The sequence below is a fragment of the Herpailurus yagouaroundi genome, unplaced genomic scaffold, assembly GCF_014898765.1.
Source record: "Herpailurus yagouaroundi ecotype Mexico unplaced genomic scaffold, PumYag 255, whole genome shotgun sequence".
Classification (NCBI taxonomy): domain Eukaryota; kingdom Metazoa; phylum Chordata; class Mammalia; order Carnivora; family Felidae; genus Herpailurus; species Herpailurus yagouaroundi.
In genome coordinates this window covers 1,436,818-1,459,917 of record NW_024412472.1, presented here as the reverse complement: position 1 = coordinate 1,459,917, position 23,100 = coordinate 1,436,818, and the positions used below count along the sequence as shown (strand labels likewise).

Below are 23,100 nucleotides of genomic sequence, written 5' to 3'. Positions count from 1 at the left end.
GTCACCAACAGCAGAGGTAAGCCTTCACCTACATTTGAAAAAAAAATGCAATTAACCTCCTCCTGAAGGTCTTCTGCCTTCACAGTCCACTGCAAACGCTGAAGGAAGGATATGGAAGGAAGTGGGGGAAACTGGAAACATCTACATCATTCCGGGTAAAAACATAACAGACATTCCTCTCACCTCCTATTTCCCTGACCTCTAGAATCCTTAAATTTTACATGTAAAAGAGATATTTGAGGCTGGCTGATCTTATGAGAGACAGCATAGCTTAAAAATTAAGAGCAAAATACCAGAATAAATCAAGCCTGTCAAAATCCATACTCAGCCAGTTACTAGATGTGTGATATGGACAGTTTATTTATATTCTGATCTAAAGGGGTTTTTGTTTACTTGTTTGGTTTTTGTTTTTTACTTGTCAAGTGGAGATATTAATGATACTTTTATTTGTGTATAAGAAATAAATGGGAAAATTAAGATCATATGTTCAGTGTTTTAGAGCTCTATATGTGGATTCTATCACACCTCAGTTGGAAGCCCAGTTAAAGCTCAGCTTACTCTCAAGTGTGACCTTGAACAGGTAACTTAACCTTCCCAAGTTTCAGTGTGTCCATTTGTAAATTAGGGATAAAAATATATTTGCCTCATGTGGTTGTTGGTGAACACAATATTGTATGGCATATAAAACGCTGAATAAATATAAACTCTTTTACTCTTAGGGAGACAATAAGACCCAGAGAGGAAGATTAAGTCGTATACCAAAAGCCTGAATCAGTATCCACAGAATGTAAGTTATGGCTTAGATGCGCAGGGTCTCCTGGTAGTGATGTCTCCATTTCCCTATGGAGATGAGAGAGAGTAAACCTCAGGATCTAGGATGGAGTCATTAGAAAGAATTGCATTTCAGCTCTGCCAGTGTAGATCTGAGAAAACAAGGACACCAAGGATAACCGAGGACAGTGCTAACCTCCATGTGTCCCCACTCTGCTCAGGGAAAAAAACGTTTTGCATGAAAATGAGACAGGGGTTTTACAAAACTGATAAAGGGAGAAATACGAATAAAAGTGGAAAATGATATGGACATCCCAACGGAGAATTCTACGAACACACAAATGACTTCTAAATTTAAAAACAAGAGTTCAGAGTGAGAAGATGTATTGGCTTCAAAATAGCAGATCTGATCTGGAATCCATGGAGAGATCAAAGACACAGAGATAAAGGACTCCATTAGTTGCAAGAGATCAGGAAGAATTAGTTAAGCCCCAATCAGAAGGTGAAAATAAGGTGCCTGGGTGGTTCAGTCAGTTAAGTGTCCAACTCGTGATGTCAACTCAGGTCACAATCTCATGACTGGTCGTACGATAGAGCCCTGAGTCAGGCTCCATGCTAGGTGTGGATCCTGCTTAAGATTCATTCCTGGGGCACCTAGGTGGCTCAGTCAGTTAAGCGTCAGACTTCAGCTCAGGTCATGATCTCACAGTTTGTGAGTTCAAGCCCTGCATCAGGCTCTGTGTCAGCACAGAGCCTGGAGCTAGCTTCTGATTCTGTCTCTGTTTCTGTCTCTGTCTCTGTCTCTCTCTCTGCCCCTCCACTGCTCACGCTCTGTGTCTCTCTCCACAATAAAATAAACATTTAAAACAATCAAAAAAAATTATTCATTCTCTCTCTCTCTCTCTTTCTCTCCCTCTGCCCTTCCCCTCTCACACTCCCACTAAAAAAAAGTTTTAGAAAAAAGGTAAAAATAATATGTGATATGATATAAGGTACCAGGTGCACCACAATTAAAATAACAACTGAAATAACATAACTTAAATTTGTAAAACAAATTTTTCTAAATTTTCTTTAAATGTTTACTTATTTTTGAGAGAGGGAGAGAGAGAGAGACAGAGACACAGAATCTGAACAGAAGAATTCTGAACACAGAATCCAGGCTCCGAGCTGTTAACACAGAGCCCGAGGTGGGACTCAAACTCCTGAACCGTGAGATCATGACCTGAGCTGATGTCAAACACTTAACCCACTGAGACACCCAGGCGCCCCTGTAAAACAAATTTTAAAAGATGAAGTAGGAAGGTGCAATCACAACTGGTATACAAGCTGAATTCTCCCCAGTGATCAGTTCACTTCTTCACGCAAGCGACGCGGATGTGTGATTCACAGATTCTTGACCAATTCTTTACCCTGTGGTTACCTCCTGGATGTGACATGGTCCATAATTATCTAATGAGTTTAATGGGAATGCTCCACTGTAATGGACAGACAGTCAGGACAATATGCAGCTAAGAGAATGCAAGAAGCTATGACCAGGGAGAGACACAAGGTGACAGTGAGAAGGGCCCCAGAGCTGCCCCCTCGTACTCTCTTCACTCTGGAGCCCTCTCTTTATGCGCCAGCCCTGCTGAAATCCCATGCACTCTATTTCCCAAGCTTCCCTCAAGAGTAACAACTTTTGTGACAGGTGATATACTGACTTGTGTTTTTATCCATTTGCATCCCTTGGCCCTACCTTGTAGATCAGTGGTTCTCAATCTTGGCTACACATTAGAATCACCTAGGAAACTTAAAAAATCCCAGTGCTCACATAACACCCCAAACCAATTAAATTAGAATCCTTGGATGCAGTATCCAGTTATCAGTATGTTTTAAAGCTTCCAAAACGAACCCAACATTGAGAACCACTCCAGACCCGTCTTCTGATACTCCTACAGTGGCAGTTTATTAGACAAAATTGTAACTTTCAAGGACTCCCCAAGTTAGTTTTTTTATTTAAGACCGCCTTCCTACCCCACTCCTGACCTGTAACTTAAACATTTCCTTGTGCCTCATTGTCTGCTAGATTTTTCAACATCCTGGAGCTCCTCTAAATAAACTTGGGTGTGCTCGTAATGCTCTGTGGGTATCTCCAAGGTGATGCCCACAGATGTAACCCGGGTTGGGGGCTAGTGTTGCATATCACTCCCATGAAGGTGCACCTAAAGACAGAGCATTTGACGGCTGTGTCTAATCATCTCACTTGTGGGTCTCCCCTGCCCCTGATAAAACCTCATCTTTGGCAGGAAGTAACAGTGAAGCCATGGAAGCACGAGCCACGATCCATGGTGTGGGGCGGGAACACGCAAGCTGGAGAATGGGAAGGGCAGTACCCAGGAGAGCACGGTTCCAGGAAATTGACTCGTATGATAAATTGGATCATAGAAATGAGAACCAGGGTGGGAATGAAGAGATGATAAGCAGAGAGGCCACTTTCCCATTCCAAGCTGCCCCATGTTAGTCCCGTAACAATCACGTTAACTAAACCAGTAAGAGGTTAATCTGGTTCTTCCAACTTTAAGTCCTGCGGTCTTTCCTATGAAGTCCAGCAGCAGCTTCTGAAACTGAAGCCACGTAAGTGAGAAGAATGGGGAGACGCTGGAGAACTTGGTCTTCTTTATTTCCACAGGCAGTGCAAAGGACAGGATGGCAGACACACACTCTTTCCTGACTCCTACACAGACTGGGGGCCAAGAGAAAGTGAACAGGAGTTAAGTGACCTTCTAAAGGTCCACTGATTCCATTGCCAACTTACAGTCTCTCTAGAACCTGAAACCAGAGTCCAGCCTTGCACCCACTCAGAGAGTCCCCACCATGGCATCTTTATCCAACTATCACCCTCACTCAGCTTGAACATTCCCAGTGATGGCAAGCTCACTGTACCTAAAGCCACTATCCTGGTTAGATGCGCTGACTTACAAAGTCTTACTTTGGGCTTAAAGGTTCTTCCTCCACATCATATATAATTGCTGCAGACACAGAGACACAACAGTCTTTTTCAGATTTCACCTGAATATTGTTCTTCATGGTATCTGCTAATTTCTTGAAAACTACATCTCAACTTGCAAACATAGATTTACGTGTGCAATTATTTGTTTAATGCCTGTAGCCCCTCTTAGACTGTAAACTCCACCAAAATAAAGAGGAGTATTGACTTTTTTCATTTTGTGTAATTAGACCCCCGATACTAGCACAGGGTCAAGCACATAACAGATGATTAACAAATACTGTAACCGGATAGATAAATAAATAATTGAATAGATACATTGTATCTGAATATGCCAAACATAATATTCTGTAACCTTCCCTTGTTCAGATTATCTTAAATTACTTTTACTGTTCAAAGTAGCTGATTTTTCATTTCCTCACCATATATCCCCCTGTCCGGGTGACTCACAGATCATCAATCTAGTATGAATCAACGGTGCAATATGTAGCTTATAAAAACTTCATGGGTTTTAGTCTTTGCTAAAAGAAGTATTTTATTCAGAAGATAATACGTCCTAACATGCACACATACAATTCTATACTTTATCCCCACTGCTTACATCGTCCTTATCTTCTTTGATAATGTTAAGTCCCACTAGTAGTCAGACTGAAAACTTCCATTTTATCTGAAGCTTTTCCTAACACTTTTTAAGCATAAATTATAATTTTCTCACCTGTGACTTTAAAATAACTGTACAGACTTTTCCCATTTTGCTAGAATTACATTCATGCCTCTGTCCTCCCTGTCCTGAGCTCTTTTACAGTCAGACCTATGCTTAGTTCAATCTTGTCTTCCTAACACTTCACACAATTCTAACACAAAGACATGCTTAAGAAATCATGAATTAATAAATAAAAGCATGACCATACTGCTTGGGACCATATCGGAAGTACATTCAGCTCTGGGCTCCACACTGCAGATGGGAGGTAAACCAACGGAGACACACTCAAAGGCAAGGGGATCAAGTCATTTAAACAGCATGGAAGGAGTCATTGGTGCTTTGAGAAAAGGAGATAGAGAGGAGGTAGAGATGTGTGGGGGTGGGTGTAAGAGGTGATGAGTAATAAAGAGAGATCACAGGCAGTCAGTCTGGGGCCCAGGTAAGGAGGATTTTTCTAAGAGTCAAAGCTGCACAATAGGGATAATAAACTTCTGGTCAGTGGAGACATTCACGCAAAGACTGAATAATCCTTGATGGGAATATTAGAGGGACAATTCCAGCATCTGCTGAATTAGGATTAAAGGCTCTTTCACCTGCCTTTCCGCCCTCACACTTATGTCCAGACTGCCAAGGTCTCTCTTATTCCATGACACTGGGAATATCATGGCTGCAGATCCCTGTGGGATCCAACAGAGATCAGAGATCATGGCACCCCCTGCCAGGTGATCGCGTGTCTTTCTCTAAACCAGTCTCCAGCAGCCTTATCTGAAAGTGTGTGGGAGGACACGGGGGCATTTGAATAAATATTACTCTATGTGTAGGAAACCTACCTGAAAATAAGATCTGGGGACTTTTTTTCCTAGTAAACCTCTCCTTCACTGGCCAAACAAACTGTAGTGAATACATAGCACGCATGTGCCTTAACAGAGACTCACTCAAAGATACAGAGACATGAGAGAGACCAAGAGAATCTCAGGGGCACAAATGGAATTGCAGACAGAACACTTGCGCACATACCTAGGAGATGCAAATAGACTCAGATTCACCTGAGAGAGCTTTGTGAAGTAGCTTTTGGATTGATTGAGGGTAGGCCAGAGCTCACAATGGAACCGGAATGAGCCTCAGGCAGGCACTGGCCAAGAGAGTAGGTGGACTCTATGTCCCTGAGAGTCCCCAGAGCCCAGGGCCTTGGGGTCCGCGTTGTGCCCGAGGGTGATGCTGAACTGGTTATGGGGAAAGGAGGGAGATGAGATCTCGCCTTCTTTTCTCGAAAAGAAAAAACACATCCTCTAGAGATACTGCCCTGTCTCCACACAAAAAATAAAATCCCAACTCCTTCCCTATGTTGAAGAGGATGGAGATAAATTTCTACAAGCTCCATGACAACATCCCCTCTGCCCTCAAGTGTCCAATTTCAAAACTGGAACTCTGCACCCTTAATCCAGCATCTACGTCCTCATATTCTGGGCTTAAAACCTATATCTGAGGCATAACCTAAAGTTTAGACCCCAGTGGGCAAACTCAAGGACTCAGAGATCAAGAGAAGAGAGCTTGGAGCCCAGAGTTTCACCAATAGGGGATATAACCAAGCTTCCTTCATCCACTTATGACGACTGTTCCCTACTCAATTTTCACTCCTATCCCTACTACTCAACCTCTCACCAAGCTCCAAAAGATGAAGGTCTCTTCCAAGAGAGACGTCCCAAGATACTGAAAGACCGTGGGGTACAAAGTCACAGAGATGTAGGTTTCAGTCAAAGGTCTACCATCTACCAGACTTTATATTTCAAGAAACTAGAATTTCTTCAACTTAGAACCTAATTCATAAGGAGGATAGTAACCATTTATAGGGGTAGACATTCAAATGAAAAGAAGAAAGTGACATTTTTTAATGCGATTGCACCACACATGATAATTATCCTTATTATAAATTCTAGTGGGCTCCCCAATTTCAGATCCCTCTAATAAATTCTTTCCCCCAGATACCTAGACTTCCCATTAAGTATTTCAGTTGACCTCTTCCTTATTTCAGTTTCAAGTAGGGTGTAAGTGTATTTTGGGGAGAAATAGCAGAAGAGCTCTCTCCCCTTTCTTAATCAAAGGGTGGGATGCATGGGGAAAGCAAAGAGAACATGGATATAGAGTAAATTTCCCCTTCCCCATATGGAACTTTGAACTATCTCATAGAGGCAGTTTAAGAGCAATTTCTGCTTTCCCATTACTGTAGAATTCTTTGCATTAGGTTAATGACTTGGGAACCTGGAGATGGAATTCAGGAGAACACAGATGACAATTTTGTGAATAAGGTCACAGAATCATGGGGGGAAAAGAGACCTAAAAATGCCTCAGAATAGGCATTAGTCCCTGGTGAGAAGGGGCCAGGATTTCAAAAGTCATAGAGCAAAGTAACTTTAGCTATGTCATTAGGGACAACATGATGGGGAACAGGCATCAGATCAGATCCAATTCATTCATTTACTTAATTAGTCACTTGGTTGTTCATTTATTTACCATGTATTGGGTGTACCAAACACTGTGCTAGGTGTAGGATTTTGGGTTTGACTGCCATTATCTCTCTTTTTTGAATTTTGAGAAGTCCTTTTAAGAATCAGTTTCTGCCTCCATTTAATGACAAGAAAAGTAAAGAGAAACCCTATGTACTTGTTCAGAGTGATAATACTAAACATAACACCTGTACAAATCCCAACAAAAGGGACTTATAAATTAGAAGTGTTAAAAGTCATCTATGGGGAAATTATGAAACATTTTCCCTCACAAAGCTTAAAGACAGGAATCAATTTGCCCTGTAAAATAGAAGTGAGATTTTCCAGAGCAGATTGAAGCAAAGACAGGCACAATGCAGGTAGGTGTTTGGTGTAGAAGAATATAACCACGTTAAGCAGATGTCTTCTAAAAAAGGAAATACTTGCTTCAGAAAAAAAGTTCATAGACTTTGTAGAAAAGAGAGAGAAACCTCAGAAGATGTGCTGGTCAGGGGACTTGTATGCACTGAAATCCCAATGACACAGAACTGTTGCAAGGTCCCACATCCCACTGTGACAACCAGCTGGTTTTTGCCTCCCAGGTTCTAACTGCCTAACGGGCAACCTTAAAATTGGAGCTTGCCTGAATTTTGGATTCCAGGTAGGTTGTGATGGCATGGGGGATAAAGAAGGGACTCGCACGATGGAACAGGGGCCTCAGAGTGACTGTGGAATGGCTGGTGATTGTTCATCAAATCCTTCTGTGAAGCTATTTCAGTGTTCCCACTTCGTGGAGATAAAAGTCTCTAGGTCAGCATTTCCCGTCACCACCTGCATCATATGCCTAGTTGTCCTGCACTCAGTCTCCCCAAGCTTTATTTATTTTTGTAAATGTTTATTTATTTATTTTGACAGAGAGAGATAGAGCATGGGTGGGGTAGGGGCAGAAAGAGCAGGAGACAGAGAATCCCAAGCTGACTCCATGCTGTCAGTGCACAGCCCAATGCAAGGCTTGATCCCATGAACTGTGAGATCATGGCCCGAGCCAAAATTAAGAGTCAGAAACTCAACCGACTGAGACATCCAGGCACCCTGCCCCAGCTTTAAAAACCACCCATGATCTGACTAGGCGGTCTCTCAAGATCATGTTTCCCAAGCTTCTCAGTGTGCAACTTCCCCTTCGTCTAAACAAAGCTGTTTGGAATTCTCCTAAATATTCTAGACCAATATTCTAGGTTAAAGCTTCTCTCAACCTTTGACATATATCAGAATTACCCAGAGGGCTTATTAAAAACACAGATTGCTAGGGGGGCCTGGGCGGCTCAGTCGGTTGAGCGTCCAATTTTGGCTCAAGTCATGATCTCATGGTTTGTGGGTTCAAGCCCTGCATCGGGCTCTGTGCTGACAGCTCAGAGCCTGCAGCCTGCTTCAAATTCTGTGTCTCTCCTCTCTCTGCCCCTCCCATGTTCATGCTTTGTCTCTCTCTGTCTCTCAATAATAAATAAACATTAAGAATAAAAAATTTAAAAAAAAACAACAACACAGATTGCTAGACCTCACCCCCCAGAGTTTCTGGTTCAGGAGATCTGAGGAAAGTCCTGAGAATTTGTACACTTAACAAGTTCCGAATCATGGCTGATGATGCTGGTCTGGGAATCACACTTTGAGAAGCACTTGTCCAGACTCTTATACTTTGTGGGTCTCGCCATTTTTGTTACGTATCAGATAGGCATTACCTGAAAGATGTCTGAAAGAGTAGTGCTGTGCTTCTCAAGCTTTAGTCACTGAACAGACTGTATTTAGTCTTATTAAATACAATTTGAATCCAGTAGGTCTTGTGTGAGGAGAAAAGTCTGTTTCTCCTAACAAGCTACCAGGTACACCAGTGTGGTTGTTCTCCATTGGGCCACACTTGGAACAGTAAGGTTCTAGCCTTCTTTTGCCTAAATATTTCTTCTCAAGCAGTTATTCATGCTATTTTTGCTAAGATCATTATCTTCTTTTTTCCTGCCACCCTGTACCAAGTACCTTAACCTTACCTCTCATCTTTCACAAACTACTTGACACACACACACACTTAACTTGACCTCCACAAACCAAACGGGTCCTCTTTCTCACATGAAGCACCAAGCCTTTACAGAATTTTGTCTCCAATGTTTATTATTTCCCCCACTCTAGGTGGTAGTAGAATTATTTGTGTTCAGCCTATTTCCTCTGTAAAACTTCCATTGTTTCCATATGTCAAACATTTTTCAGGGCATCTGTTACTCTTTTATATGCTTTTTCCTTGATATGTCTATCTCTTACTTAACAATTCACCTCGTTCACCATCATAACATTCTTAGTGACTGGCACTAGCTTTTTCACATGGTGAATGATCAATACATATTTAGGTCATTTTATTGAGTCAGCTGTTCCTTTATTCGTTCTGTATTCACAACTATCAAGGTCCTGGTTCCCCTCCTGTGTCTCAGCATTCCTCAAGCTGGCAAACAAGTCCAAGTCCCTTCTCTCAGTAGCCTTCCTCAGCTCTGGGATTTATAGAGGACTTTGAGGATCCCTCTGCGTATCTCTTTTGTCTTCACACTGTAGATGATGGGGTTGAGCATGGGGGGTACAAACAGGTAGACATTGGACATCATGACATGAACAACAGGTGGGGCACTCTTCCAGAAGCGGTGGATCATGGAGACAGTAATTATGGGCACATAAAAAGCCAGCACTGCACAGATGTGTGACATGCAGGTGTTGAATGCCTTGAGCCGCTGCTCCTGAGATGCGATGGCCAGCACGGCTCTGAGGATCAATGCATAAGAAAGCAGGATGAATGCTGAGTCTACACCATAGGTGAAAATGACCACAAAAAGCCCATAGATGTTGTTAACATGGGTGTCTCCACACGCCACTCTCATGAGATCTGGATGGAGGCAGTATGAGTGATGCAGAACTTTGCCCTTGCAGAAGGGCAGCCGTTTTACCAAAAAGGGGAAAGGGAAAAGAGTGATGAAACTCTTGGTGAGGATGCCCAGGCCCATAACCAGGATGCGGCTGTTGGTGAGCACAGTGGCATAGCGCAGTGGGTCACAAATAGCCACAAAACGATCAAAGCTCATGGCCAGCAGTATGCCTGATTCCATGAAAGAGAAAGTGTGGATGAAGAACATCTGGACCAAGCAGGCATCGAAGCCAATATGGCGGTGGTTGAAGCAGAAGGTAGCAAGCACAGTGGGAAGTGTAGACAAGGACACTCCCAGATCGTTGAGAGAGAGCATAGAGAGGAAGCAGTACATGGGCTGGTGCAGAGCAGGCTCCTGAACCACCAGAGTGAGGATGCTGAGGTTGCCTATGATGGAAATCAGGTAGAGGATGCAGAAAATCAGGGCAACCCAGGCATGGCCTGTCTGCATCCCAGGAATGCCTGTGAGCTGGAGTGTGGCTGGCTGGAAGGGGGTACCATTGACACCCAACATGGCAGGCAGGTGGGAGAGTGCAGATGGGGGATAAGCCCCTGAAGATATATTGGGGGGGGTTCTTCACTTTCTTTCAGACATCCTGTCTCCAACACAAAAGGTTAGAGATTGAAAGAGTTTATCTATGTTCCTGCTTCTCCCATCAGACTATCAGCTCTTTGAAGACAGTAACTGGGTTCTAACAATTTCCGTATCATCAGGGCCCAGCACCCTGTCTGAGCCATAGTAGGAACTCCATGAAGGTGTGATGATCAGGTGAGGGTCCATGACATAGCAAAGTAACAGGGTAGGAGACAACTGGAATGATGCTCCCTAATCTTCCCCTTAAAGTGCATCATGCCTTCCCATCCCCGGTCTCACCCCAGAATCCATATTCTGGAAATGTGGGACTAACAGAAATTAAGATAAACGGGGGAAAAGAAACACCACCATGTCTTTGGGAGCCCTGTGGTCAATGGTGCAGATGAAGCCTCTACTGTTGTACACGTATAGCTTCAGTAAGCTGTACTCGGACTTCTCCTCGTGCTCACAATCCCATGGCACACCCTGAATGTGTCATCACCAGACACGGTTCCACCTCTGAAATCTTAAATTCCATTTTTTTTCATTATTACCATAGACTTCCAGCTTCCACCTCGCCTACCTTTTCATGCCCATGTACTTGCTCTCAGAGTCTCAATAAGTCTTCCATATGATTCTGTTCTATTAGTCTATGAGCCTCTCCTCACTTTTTCTCTGACCTACTCACACTAGGAGTGGTATCTTCATCTTCTCTATGCTTGTCTTTCACGTTCACACAGGACACCCTAATCTTTGATAAATTCTATAACCAAACTTCCGGGTGTACAGCTGGATAAAACCAAAGAAGCAAGTGTTTGATTGGAGAAGAGACAGACAGACAGACTGATTTTACCACTACCTAAATTTTAAGCTCAACATCTTTATTTATTCTTACCCCCTTGGTTTTCCAAGAAAGAGATGTCTCGCCTTCTCTGAGGCCAGGCCCTCCACTTTCGGGATTCCATATGTTGCTATCTCTCTCAGAGACCACTTCCAATAGTGTATTGAACTGTATCTTCAGCCTCTCCATTTCTGTCTCTTTCCTTTCAGGCAATAAGCATGTGCAAGACCAGACCATCATGAAGCCATAACCTTTACTCTCTGTCATTCTATTACCCTCATTAATTCTTAGTCAAACTTCCTGGAACACTGTCTCTCTGGATGCCACGGAAAGGGGCTTGTTCGTGTCTGCTTTTCCAGTTCCGTTCTGAGATCCTGAGAATCTGGGTTTCAACCTTATTAACCATACCTTCTATCACCGTTCAATTCACTGTATGTGGCTTCCACACTTCCTTCTCCCAAAGAAAGTGAATTTCTCTCTGCTCACCAGTGAACTCTTTGTTGCTTCATCTATTTGAGCTCTCTACCAAAGTTAACATTGTTGGCAACTCAGTTTTCCTCCTACCTTGGCATCTTTTTCTGTAGCATCTTTACTGACTCCTCTTTCTTTGTCTTTCTCTTCAAGCCATTACAACTCTGGGAAGAGTAAACAATAGTAAGAATGGTGCAGATTGAGAAACCATACCATAAAGGGCTTCTTCTCTGCCTTTATCTAAAATATCTCTGTAACTGCATTTCCACGGTACTTGATATCTTAAAATTAAAGCTCAATTCTGTAGAGAATAGGATAGTGGTTGCCAGGGGCTGAGGGATGGGGTGGTGAATAGGGTGATGTTAGTCAATAGGTATAAGCTTCCAGCTCTAAGATGAATAAATTCTGTGGATCTAATTGCAGCTTGGTGACTCTAACTCATACTGCTATAATATATACTTGAAACTTGTCAAAAGAGTGTGTCTTAAATGTTATCATCTCACACACAAACAAAATGGAAATTACACAAGGGAACGGAGGTGTGAACAAATCTTATTGTAGTGATCATTTTGCAATATAGATGTGTAGCAAATCATCGCCTCATAGGTCCTAAACTGACACATGTTATATGTCAATATCACAATAAAACTGGAAAAGTCTAGGCTGAAGCCAAAGGACTTTGAACCCAAGAGTCTGGGAGGAAAAGAGACTGAATCTACCAGGAAGAAAATGGGAAAACTGGAGAAAAGATAGGGCTACTCCAAGGAACAAATCAAAGCACACCTGGTAGAGGGTCCAAAATATCACTATGACTAATAAAATAACCAAAGTCACAACAACAGAGAACAAGTAACAATCTCCAAAAAAACACCTCCTGAGGGGCCAGGCCCTGGACAGTGTATGACCCCTCCCCCCTTTAATATAGCAGTGTTCACAGGTGCAGAGAACACAACAAATTTTAAAAGACATAAGGGACGGAAAACTAGCCACAATGATGAAACAGAAGAATTCTCCTCAAAAGGTATTCCAGGAAGTAGCGACAGCTAACACATTGATCAAAACCGACTTAAGCAATACAACTGAACAAGAATTTAGAATAATTGTTATAAAATTAATGGCTGGGCTTGAAAAAAAGCATAGAGGACAGCATAGAATCTATTGCTACAGATATCAAAGGACTAAAAAATAGTCATGAGGAGCTACAAAATGCTATAAATGAGGTGCAAAATAAAATGGAGGTGGCCACAAGGAAGATTGGAGAGGCAGAGGGGAGATTAGGTGAATTAGAAGGTAAAATTATGGAAAAAAGGAAGCTTAGACAAAAAGAGATTTAAAAAAATCTAGGAGTACGAGGGGAGAATTAAGGAACTAAGTGATGCAATCAAACAGAACAATATCTGTATCATAGGAATTCCAAAAGAAGAAGAGAGAGAAAGGGGCTGAAGGTGTACTTGAACAAATCATAACTGAGAACTTCCCGATCTGGGGAAGGAAACAGGCACTGAAATCCAAGAGGCACAGAGAACTCCCTTCAGACAAAACTTGAATCAATCTTCTGCATGACATATCAGTGAAACTGGCAAAATATAAGGATAAAGAGAAAATTCTGAAAGCCCCTAGAGACAAATGGGCCTTAACATACAAAGGTAGACACATAAGGGTAGTAGCAGACCTATCTACTGAAACTTGGCAGGCGAGAAAGGAATGGCAGGAAATCTTCAATGTGATGAGCAGGAAAAATATGCAACCAAGAATCCTTTATCCAGCAAGTCTGTCATGCAGAAAAGGAGAGATAAAGGTTTTCCCAAACAAACAAAAACTGAAGGAATTCATCACCACTAAGCCAGCCCCTAAGGGGGATTCTGTGAGTGAAATGTTGCAAGGACCACAAAGTACCAGAAACAGCACTGCAAACATGAAACCTACAGATAACACAATGACTCTAAACCCGTATCTTTCAATAATAACATTGAATGTAAATGGACTAAATGCTCCAATCAAAAGACACAGGATATCAGGATGGATACAAAAACAAGACCCATCTATTTGCTATCTACAAGAGACTCATTTTAGACCTGAGGACACCTTCAGATTGAAAGTGAGGGGATGGAGAACTATCTATCAAGCTACTGGAAGTCAAAAGAAAGCTGGAGTAGCCATACTCAGATCAGACAAACTAGACTTTAAATTAAAGGCTGTAACAAGAGATGAAGAAGGGCATTATATAATAATTACAGGATCTATCCATCAGGAAAAGCTAACAGTTATAAATGTCTATGCACCGATATCAGAAGCCTGCAAATATATAAAACAATTAACCACAAACATAAGCAACCTTATTGATAAGAATGTGGTAATTTCAGGGGACATTAATACCCCACTAACAATGCATAGATCATCTAGACACGGGATCAATAAAGAAACAAGGGCCCTGAACGATACACTGGACCAGTGGACTTGACATATATATTTAGAACTCTACATCCTAAAGCAGCAGAATATACTTTCTTCTTGAGTGCACATGGAACATTTTCCAGATAGATCACATACTGGGTCACAAAACAGCCCTTAATAAATATAAAAGAGTTGAGATTATACCATGCACACTTTTAGATCACAATGCTATGAAACTTGAAATCAACAACAGGAAAAAGTCTGGAAAACCTCCAAAAGCATGGAGGTTAAAGAACACCCTACTAAAGAATGAATGGGTCAACCAGACAATTAGAGAAGAAATTTAAAAATATAGGAAACAAATTAAAATGAAAATACAACAATCCAAATGCTTTGCAATGCAGTAAAGGCAGTCCTGAGAGGAAAATACATTGCAATCCAAGCCTATATCAAGAAACAAGAAAAATCCCAAATACAAAATCTAACAGCACACTTAAAGAAACTAGAAGCAGAATAGCAAAGACACCCCAAACCCAGCAGCAGAAGAAAAATAATAAAATCAGAGCAGAAATAAACAATATACAATCCAAAAAAACTGTAGAGCAGATCAATGAAACCAAGAGTTGGTTTTTTGAAAAAGTACACAAAATTGATAAACCTCTAGCCAGGCTTCTCAAAAAGAAAAGAGAGTGCCCAAATAGATAAAATCATGAATGAAAATGGAATTATTACAACCAATCCCTCAGAAATACAAGCAATTATCAGGGAATACCATGAAACATTATATGCCAACAAACTGGACAACCTGGAAGAAATGGGACAAATTTCTAAGCACCCACACACTTCCCAAACTCAAACAGGAAGAAACAGAAAACTTGAACAGACCCATAACCAGTGAAAACATTAAATCAGTTATCAAAATTCTCCCAACAAATAAGAGTCCTGGACCAGATGGCTTCCCTGGGGAATTCTACCAGACATTTAAAGCAGAGATAATACATATCCTTCTCAAGCTGTTCCAAAAAATAGAAAGGAAAGGAAAACTTCCAGACTCATTCTATGAAGCCACCATTACTTTGATTCCCAAACAAGACAGAGACCCAGCAAAAAAAGAGAACTACAGGCCAATATCCCTGATGAATATGGATGTAAAAATTCTCAACACGGTACTAGCAAATCGAATTCAACAGCATATAGAAAGAAATACTCACCATGATCAAGTGGGATTCATTCCTGGACTGCAGGGCTGGTTCAACATTCGCAAATCAATCAATGTGATACATCACATTAATAAAAGATAAGAACCATATGATCCTGTCAATTGATGCAGAAAAAGCATTTGACAAAATTCAACCTCCTTTCTTAATAAAAACACTCGAGAAAGTCAGGAAATAAGGAACATACTTAAACATCACAGAAGCCATTTATAAAAAGCCCACAGCTAATATCATCCTCAATGGGGACAAACTGAGAGCTTTCCCCCTGAGATCAGGAACACAACAGGGATGTCCACTCTCACTACTGTTGTTTAACATAGTGTTGGAAGTTCTAGCATCAAAAGGAAATGAAAAGCATCAAAATTGGCAAAGATGAAGTCAAGCTTTCACTTTTTGCAGATGACATGATACTACACATGGGAAACCCAACAGACTCCACCAAAAGTATACTAAAACTGATACATGAATTCAGCAAAGTCACAGGATACCAAATTAATGTACAGAAATCAGTTGCATTCTTATACACTAATAATGAAGCAACAGAAAGACACATAAAGAAACTGATCCCACTCACAATTGCACCAAGAATCATAAAATACCTAGGAATCAACCTAACCAAAGATGTAAAAGATCTGTATGTTTAAAACTATACAAAGCTTATGAAGGAAATTGAAGAAGATACAAAGAAATAGAAAAACATTCCATGCTCATGGATTGGAAGAATAAATATTGTTAAAATGTCAATACCACCCAAAGCAATCGACACATTCAATGCAATCCCAATCAAAATTGCACTAGCATTCTTCTCGAAACTAGAACAAGCAATCCTAAGATTTTTATGGAACCACTAAAGACCCGGAATAACCAAAGTAAATTGAAGAAGAAGGCCAAAGCAGGAGGCATCACAATGCCAGAGTTAGCCTCTACTACAAAGCTGTCATCATCAAGACAGCATGGTATTGGCACAAAAACAGACAAATAGACTAATGGAATAGAATAGAGAACCCAGAACTGTACCCACAAATGTATGGCCAACTAATCTTTGACAAAGCAGGAAAGAATATCCAATGGAAAAAAGACAGTCTCTTTAACAAATGGTGTTGGGAGAACTGGACAGCAACATGCAAAAGAATGAAACTAGACCACTTTCTCACACCATTCACAAAATTAAACTCAAAATGGATGAAGGACCTGAATGTGAGACAGGGAACCATCAAAACCTTAGAGGAGAAAGCAGGAAAAAAACCTCTTTGACCTCAGCTGTAGCAATTTCTTACTCGACACATCTGCAAAGGCAAGGGAATTAAAAGCAAAAATGAACTATTGGGACTTCATCAAGATAAGAAATTTTCTGCACTGCAAATGAAATAATCAACAAAACTAAAAGGCAACCGATGGAATGGGGAAAGATATTTGCAAGTGACATATCAGATAAAGGGCTAGTATCCAAAATCTATAAAGAACTCACCAAACTCCACACCCAAAAAACAATCCAGTGAAGAAATGGGCAGAAGACACGAATAGACACTTTTCTAAGGATGACCAAAAGACACATGAAAAGATGCTCAATGTCACTCCTCATCAGGGAAATACAAATCACAACCACACTGAGATACCATCTCACGCCGGTCAGAGTGGCTAAAATGAACAAATTAGGAGACTATAGATTCTGGAGAAGATGTGGAGAAACAGGAACCCTCTTGCACTGTTTGTGCACACTGGTCTAGCCACTCTGGAAAACAGTGTGGAGGTTCCTCAAAAAATTAAAAATATAACTACCCTATGACCCAGCAATAGCACTTCTAGGAATTACCCAAGGGATACAGGAGTGCTGGTGCATAGGGGTACCTGTACCCCAATGTTTACAGCAGCACTTTCAACAATAGCCAAATTATGGAGAGAGCCTAAACGTCCATCAACTGACGAATGGATAAAGAAGATGTGGTTTATATATACAATGAAATACTACTTGGCATTGAGAAAGAATGAAATCTGGCCATTTGTAGCAATGTGGATGGAACTGGAGGGTATTATGCTAAGTGAAATAAGTCAGGCAGAGAAAGACAGATACCATATGCTTTCACTCATATGTGGATCCTGAGAAACTTAACAGAGAACCATGGGGGAAGGGAAGGGGGAAAAAGTTACAGAGAGGGAGGGAGGCAAACCATAAGAGACTTAAATACTGAGAACAAACTTAGGGTTGATGGGGGGTGGGAGAGGGGAAAGTGGGTGATGGGCAATCAGGAGGGCACCTGTTGGGATGAGCACTGAGTGTTGTATGGGAAAACAATCTGACAATAAATTATATTTAATATAAAGAAGTTTTAAAAACCTGGAAAAATCTATATTAACAATTTAAAAATAAAACAAGGTTCCACTTTTGAATTTAAGCTAATGACTCCCTCATTTCCTTCTAACAACTCCTTTTTCTTTTGAAATTCTAGAGTTTCCATCTTTTTTTCTAGTCCTCTTAGTAAATATAGTGAAATTACATGGTGCCTAGAAACTGGACAACACCCAGGTATTAGCAAAAATCCTGAAAGTATAGGGGCCATGAGAAGGAATTTGTCCATTCCTTTGTTTTCTATCCTCCAAATGAGAATCCAAAGGAACCCTTTCACTGGTAGGATTTCTTTTCCCTACTCCCCCTGCAAACCTCTCTCTTTCCCTTACCCAGGTTTAAAGGCCACGTCTCTAAGAAGTCTTCATAAATCCAGCCTATCCAGATTTTTTCTTTAGCATCTTCACTTCAAGATTACTTCCACATACTGAAGAAATGGAAAGACTCTTCAGAGCACCGGTAGATACTAAGGTGTCTCTCACAAGAGAGATATACCCCCCTGTCCTTGAATCCAGGTATGCAAATTTAGGTAAACCAGAAGGGCATATTTCATCCATGCTCCAGACTTTCCTCAGTCTAGAAAGCAACTCTTAAAACATGTACCCCAAAGAAAACATGCTCTGCCACCACATAACGAACATTGGTCATTGTTTGGGCCATAAAGGTGTCAGGTAAAGATTCCTAAAGGTGACTAATCTAGAAAGAAAAGCCAGGAAGATAGAGACAGACACAACAAGGTGGTACTCTTGCACAGGTTGTGGATGAGCATGAACACACACATGGTCACACAAAAGTACCATTAAATATACATGCTTACACTCCTTCACACACTAAGGCACTCAGATATTCATAAGGACTGTCTCAGGCATCACACAGACAGAAACTATCATGCACTCTTTTAGTCATACATAACACAATCACAACCACAGACTTTAGGTAGATGCAGAGTTACTCACTGACATTATACAATATGTGTGAAATATTCTCTCATATTTATAACCCCTCAGAACACAGACTTGCAAATATGCACACACATGCACATACACACACGGTGCCACAAATAATACATCAGCAATAACAGACCCACAGTAATATCTCTACCAATTACATTCCCATGACATAGTCAATACTAAAATCCCAGCTAAGATTGAATACTACATGGTTGAATGACTTCAATTCATTTGGTTCTGTGATTTTTTTCTCCAGCTGCACACCGAAAAGGTAGGTATACGAGACAATAATTCAAATTTCAGGCCAATGAAAGTATGGACAAAATCTATATCTGATGCATCTAGAGCTCCTTAGCCTTAAAGGTATATGGTTTGGTATCAGGGTTTTGGTTCAGATGGGACCTGGCATCAGAAGCTGTGATCCTTGACTTTGCAGGCCAACAAATTTGGCTCAGGTCTGCAGGGGAAATATGAGGATCAGAGTCTGTCTGAGGTTGCAGTAAGAGTGTTAAAGCTTGGGACAACTTCCAGATAAGGAGCCCACATAGGCAATCTAAAGGAAGGACACTCACTGGGTGGCAGATGATTCTTTTCCCTGTAGCTGGATGTGCTGGCCTATGAGTCCAGCTGGCAAAGCAGCATCAACTCACTCTCCTGTGACTCATAAATTTACGACTACCTTAGAATCCCAAAGCTTGTTGTTTGTGGTAGGAGGAGGAGAAAGCAGAAACAATGGAGAAGGTGGTATCCATGAGTAGTGAGCCGGGCCATATGAGAATTGCTCCCAGGAGAATCTCATTCTTGGACTCATCATCCCTGATGTCATCATCCATATCCATTACTATATTAATTAACCTTTCCTTGATCAGGGGATGCAAACACATGTATGCAGAACATACATAGTCATAGACATTCTGAGACTCCCACAGACACAACCCTAGACACATTTAGCCATTTCTTTACCAACATTCGTACTGCCTTGTTCTGATCCATACACAAACAGAAAAACACAAATACACTCAACTGCCCAGTGCCCTAATCACCAGTCACATATCTTGACACATCAAACACACAGGCAACCTCTGTTTTCTTACACTGATTGTACAGACTCATGTAGATTATAGACAAAATCTTAGAAATCACTGAAGGCTCATATAAATGCTTGACAAAACAAGCAAATATATTCCCATGATCACATATCCAAAAGTATACACTTCAAACATATCCACATTCTCATTAAGAGACCAGCAAAAAAAAAAAAAAAAGAGAGAGAGAGAAAGAAAAAGAGAGAGAGAGAGAGAGAGAGAGAGATCAGCAAAATATCCACTGACTTCAGACTATCACCACATCTATTCACAGATTCACATACGGAGTTTAAATGCACTGCATGTTTTTTGTACAAACGCATGTCAGCACTGACAAACATACTTGTGTAAGCATTCCTTTACTCCAACACCGTCTGGAGCCTAAAAATTATGAATTTCATTCAATTCAACTAAAACCAACGTAAAAATTAAAAACCACATTTTTGAGCATTATTCTCCTCCAGGTATTATCTCAGAACTGATGTTATACAGAGCAACAGTGCCTATTCTTGCAAAGAAGCTAAATACTGGAAAAGTGATCCATTCAATAGCGCAGACAAATATGCCTCAGAGACTCCCTAGAAATATGTCATAAACAGATTTCACAAGAAGATCAATGCATTTGTCAAAAATGTATCTAACGTAGGATCTGTGCGTTATATGCTTGAACAAAATCAAAGAACTACATAAAATATTAAACTTCAATTAATGATCTGAACTCTGAAATATTTAGGGTGAAGTGAGATGCATCAATAAGACAAATGGACTGATGGATGATAGTGGGATGGATACGCCCGTAGATATATGATAAAGCAAGCAGAATAAAATATCAGTGATCTGTGACAGGTAGACTGATGTTCACTGTAAAATTATTTCAAGTTGTCCGTGTTTGAAATTTTACATGATAAAATGTTGGGGATTTTTGTTAAGTACTTGGGCAGGAGCCCACTCCAACTTGAGATCTCCAGCACACCCATCCTCCTTCGAAATCATAAGGCAGGGGGCACCGGGGTAGCCCCACACCTCAGCACCAGGCCTGACACACCCACCCAATTCCTGATCACTGGGAGGGACTGGAAGTTCAATCAGAGCCAAGAGTCAACCTAGCCCACCTCTGGCCCACCTGACCATTGTCCCCCACCCAGCTGGGGCTGAGAAAGCAATTGGAAGCCAGGCATCCTGCACTGGAGAACAAAGGTGCCCAAAGCGGAGGGTGTGATAAAATGAGGCCTGTTCAAGGGACTGATGGCTCAACACAGCTCTCCCTCCCCAGTCCCACCCACTAGCTTTGACTCTGTCCCTGCCCCCCAGGATGGAGAGAGGAGAGGAAGGTGCGAATGGGGGAAACTGAGGCAAAGGATGCTTGCCTGATGGTGATAATATAAATAATATAAATAATAAAATTAAAAAACAAGTGGAGCCAGACATAGACCATTCTCCTGAAAGCACACACCAGGTTTAAAACTGCAATGAAGGGGCGCCTGGGTGGCGCAGTCGGTTAAGCGTCCGACTTCAGCCAGGTCACGATCTTGCGGTCCGTGAGTTGGAGCCCCGCGTCGGGCTCTGTGCTGACGGCTCAGAGCCTGGAGCCTGTTTCAGATTCTGTGTCTCCCTCTCTCTCTCTGCCCCTCCCCTGTTCATGCTCTGTCTCTCTGTGTCTCAAAAATAAATAAACGTTAAAAAAAAATTTTAAAACTGCAATGAAGATGCAACTTACTATGAAAACCAATTTGACAATAAATTTCATAATAAAAAAAAAAAAGAAAATGCAACTTACTGCAAAATGATTTCAAGTCCTCACTGAAACCAACCCTGGTCATCTTTTGTATAAACTTGGTACTCATATGTGTTACGGGATAAATTTATCTATTTGGATAACTGCTGTTTTTCGTACGGCTAAAGACACGAATCAAATTTTTCAGCCACGGCTTGTTTTGTCCCAAGGTCAGCCACTTATGTTTAATAAAGACACACTCCAGCCATCCTCCATCTCTGTGCCCCATCCTAGGGGCATCCGGTTCCTTCCCCAGACTGTTCTCTGCAGTGGAGGCTGCAGAACCAGGCAGAGCCAACCGTAACACAGTGGGATCGCTGCTTTCATGGTCGAAATAAATAATGCAGTAAAGAGAGAGTCGTGAGTTCTACTTGAACAGGGAACGTTTTCAGAAGTTTGGCTGGTTTGATTGTGTGCCAATCTTGCAGTAGTTACCAGAGAACTCTGGCTATCTGGCTTTGAGAGAAAAGATCTTAATGTACAGAATTTCCACTCCTCAGAACGCTACAAATTCAACTACCTTCCTCTTCCAGGCATGACAAAGTGTTGCTGGCTATGACGCCGGAAGTCCATGAGAGATCACGGATCTTACGGTGCTAGTGGTACCATCACACCTCAGTGAATGAATCAATTATGCTTCTATACGGTACTGAGGACACGCATGTTTACCCTCAGATCCACCACTCACCCTTCTGCAGCTCTTCCCCCCATCACAGGGGACCAGTCATAACCTGAATATCCCAGACTTCGGAGGGAGATAGGCTCAGGCGTAGGGAGCACCGGCAGACAGGGGGCACGTCACTCACTCTACTCTCCCGCCTTAACGCAGAGTCGCCCAGCTGGGTCTGCATCTCTGCTCCAGCTTCTACCGGGCAAGGTCACCTTGGCTGCAGCTTCAGAACCACCACCTCTGACTCCGCAGCCTGGGGATTGCTGTGGCCTCCTGCTGTTGCAAATCTCTAGGTTGTATTCTTCTGCTGGTCAGTTTCTCAGCTCTTTTGAAATGTGTGTCAACAATTCCCAGGGTTGGGCTCATTGTTATATTGTACTGGTTATTATGTTACTGTTTTTGTGTTTCAAGCCCACCTTTTATATAATTCTTTGTAATGCTGTGTCTGGACCTCTGCAAATGACATTTCACCTTTTGAAAAGGGAAATGGTTATTATTAGGGAGAGATAAGGGAGCCTAGGGCTGGAGGTGGGGGGTGGAGGGGCAGATTGCAGCTGCAAGTGGGAGGCTGAAAAAGCAGCAGGGTTGGGGGGTGGGGGTGGAGGAGAAAGGTATTCCAGACCCGCCCAGGCTAGGTACCATGAATGGACCCTCACAAACTTTCTGATAAGATCCCAATAAAAAGTCAGGGACAAAAATCCTTGGCGGCCATTCAGTCAAGAGCTGCGTCACTTTGCCAGCCAGCTCCCAAATCTGCAAATGAGGATATGGGGAAGCTAGCTGGAAGCTGGAAGCTGGAAGCTGGAAGCTGGAAGCTGGAAGCTGGAAGCTGGAAGCTGGAAGCTGGAAGCTGGAAGCTGGAAGCTGGAAGCTGGAAGCTG

General features: G+C 41.8%; 1 protein-coding gene across 1 annotated transcript; it reads right to left on the bottom strand.

The window, feature by feature from the left end:
* Positions 1–9,468: 9,468 nt before the first annotated feature.
* LOC121021193 (olfactory receptor 51I1) lies at positions 9,469–10,413 on the bottom strand. The gene has a single exon (XM_040461424.1). The coding sequence runs from the start codon at positions 10,411–10,413 to the stop codon at positions 9,469–9,471; it is 945 nt and encodes a 314-aa protein (XP_040317358.1).
* Between the last annotated feature and the right edge of the window lie 12,687 nt (positions 10,414–23,100).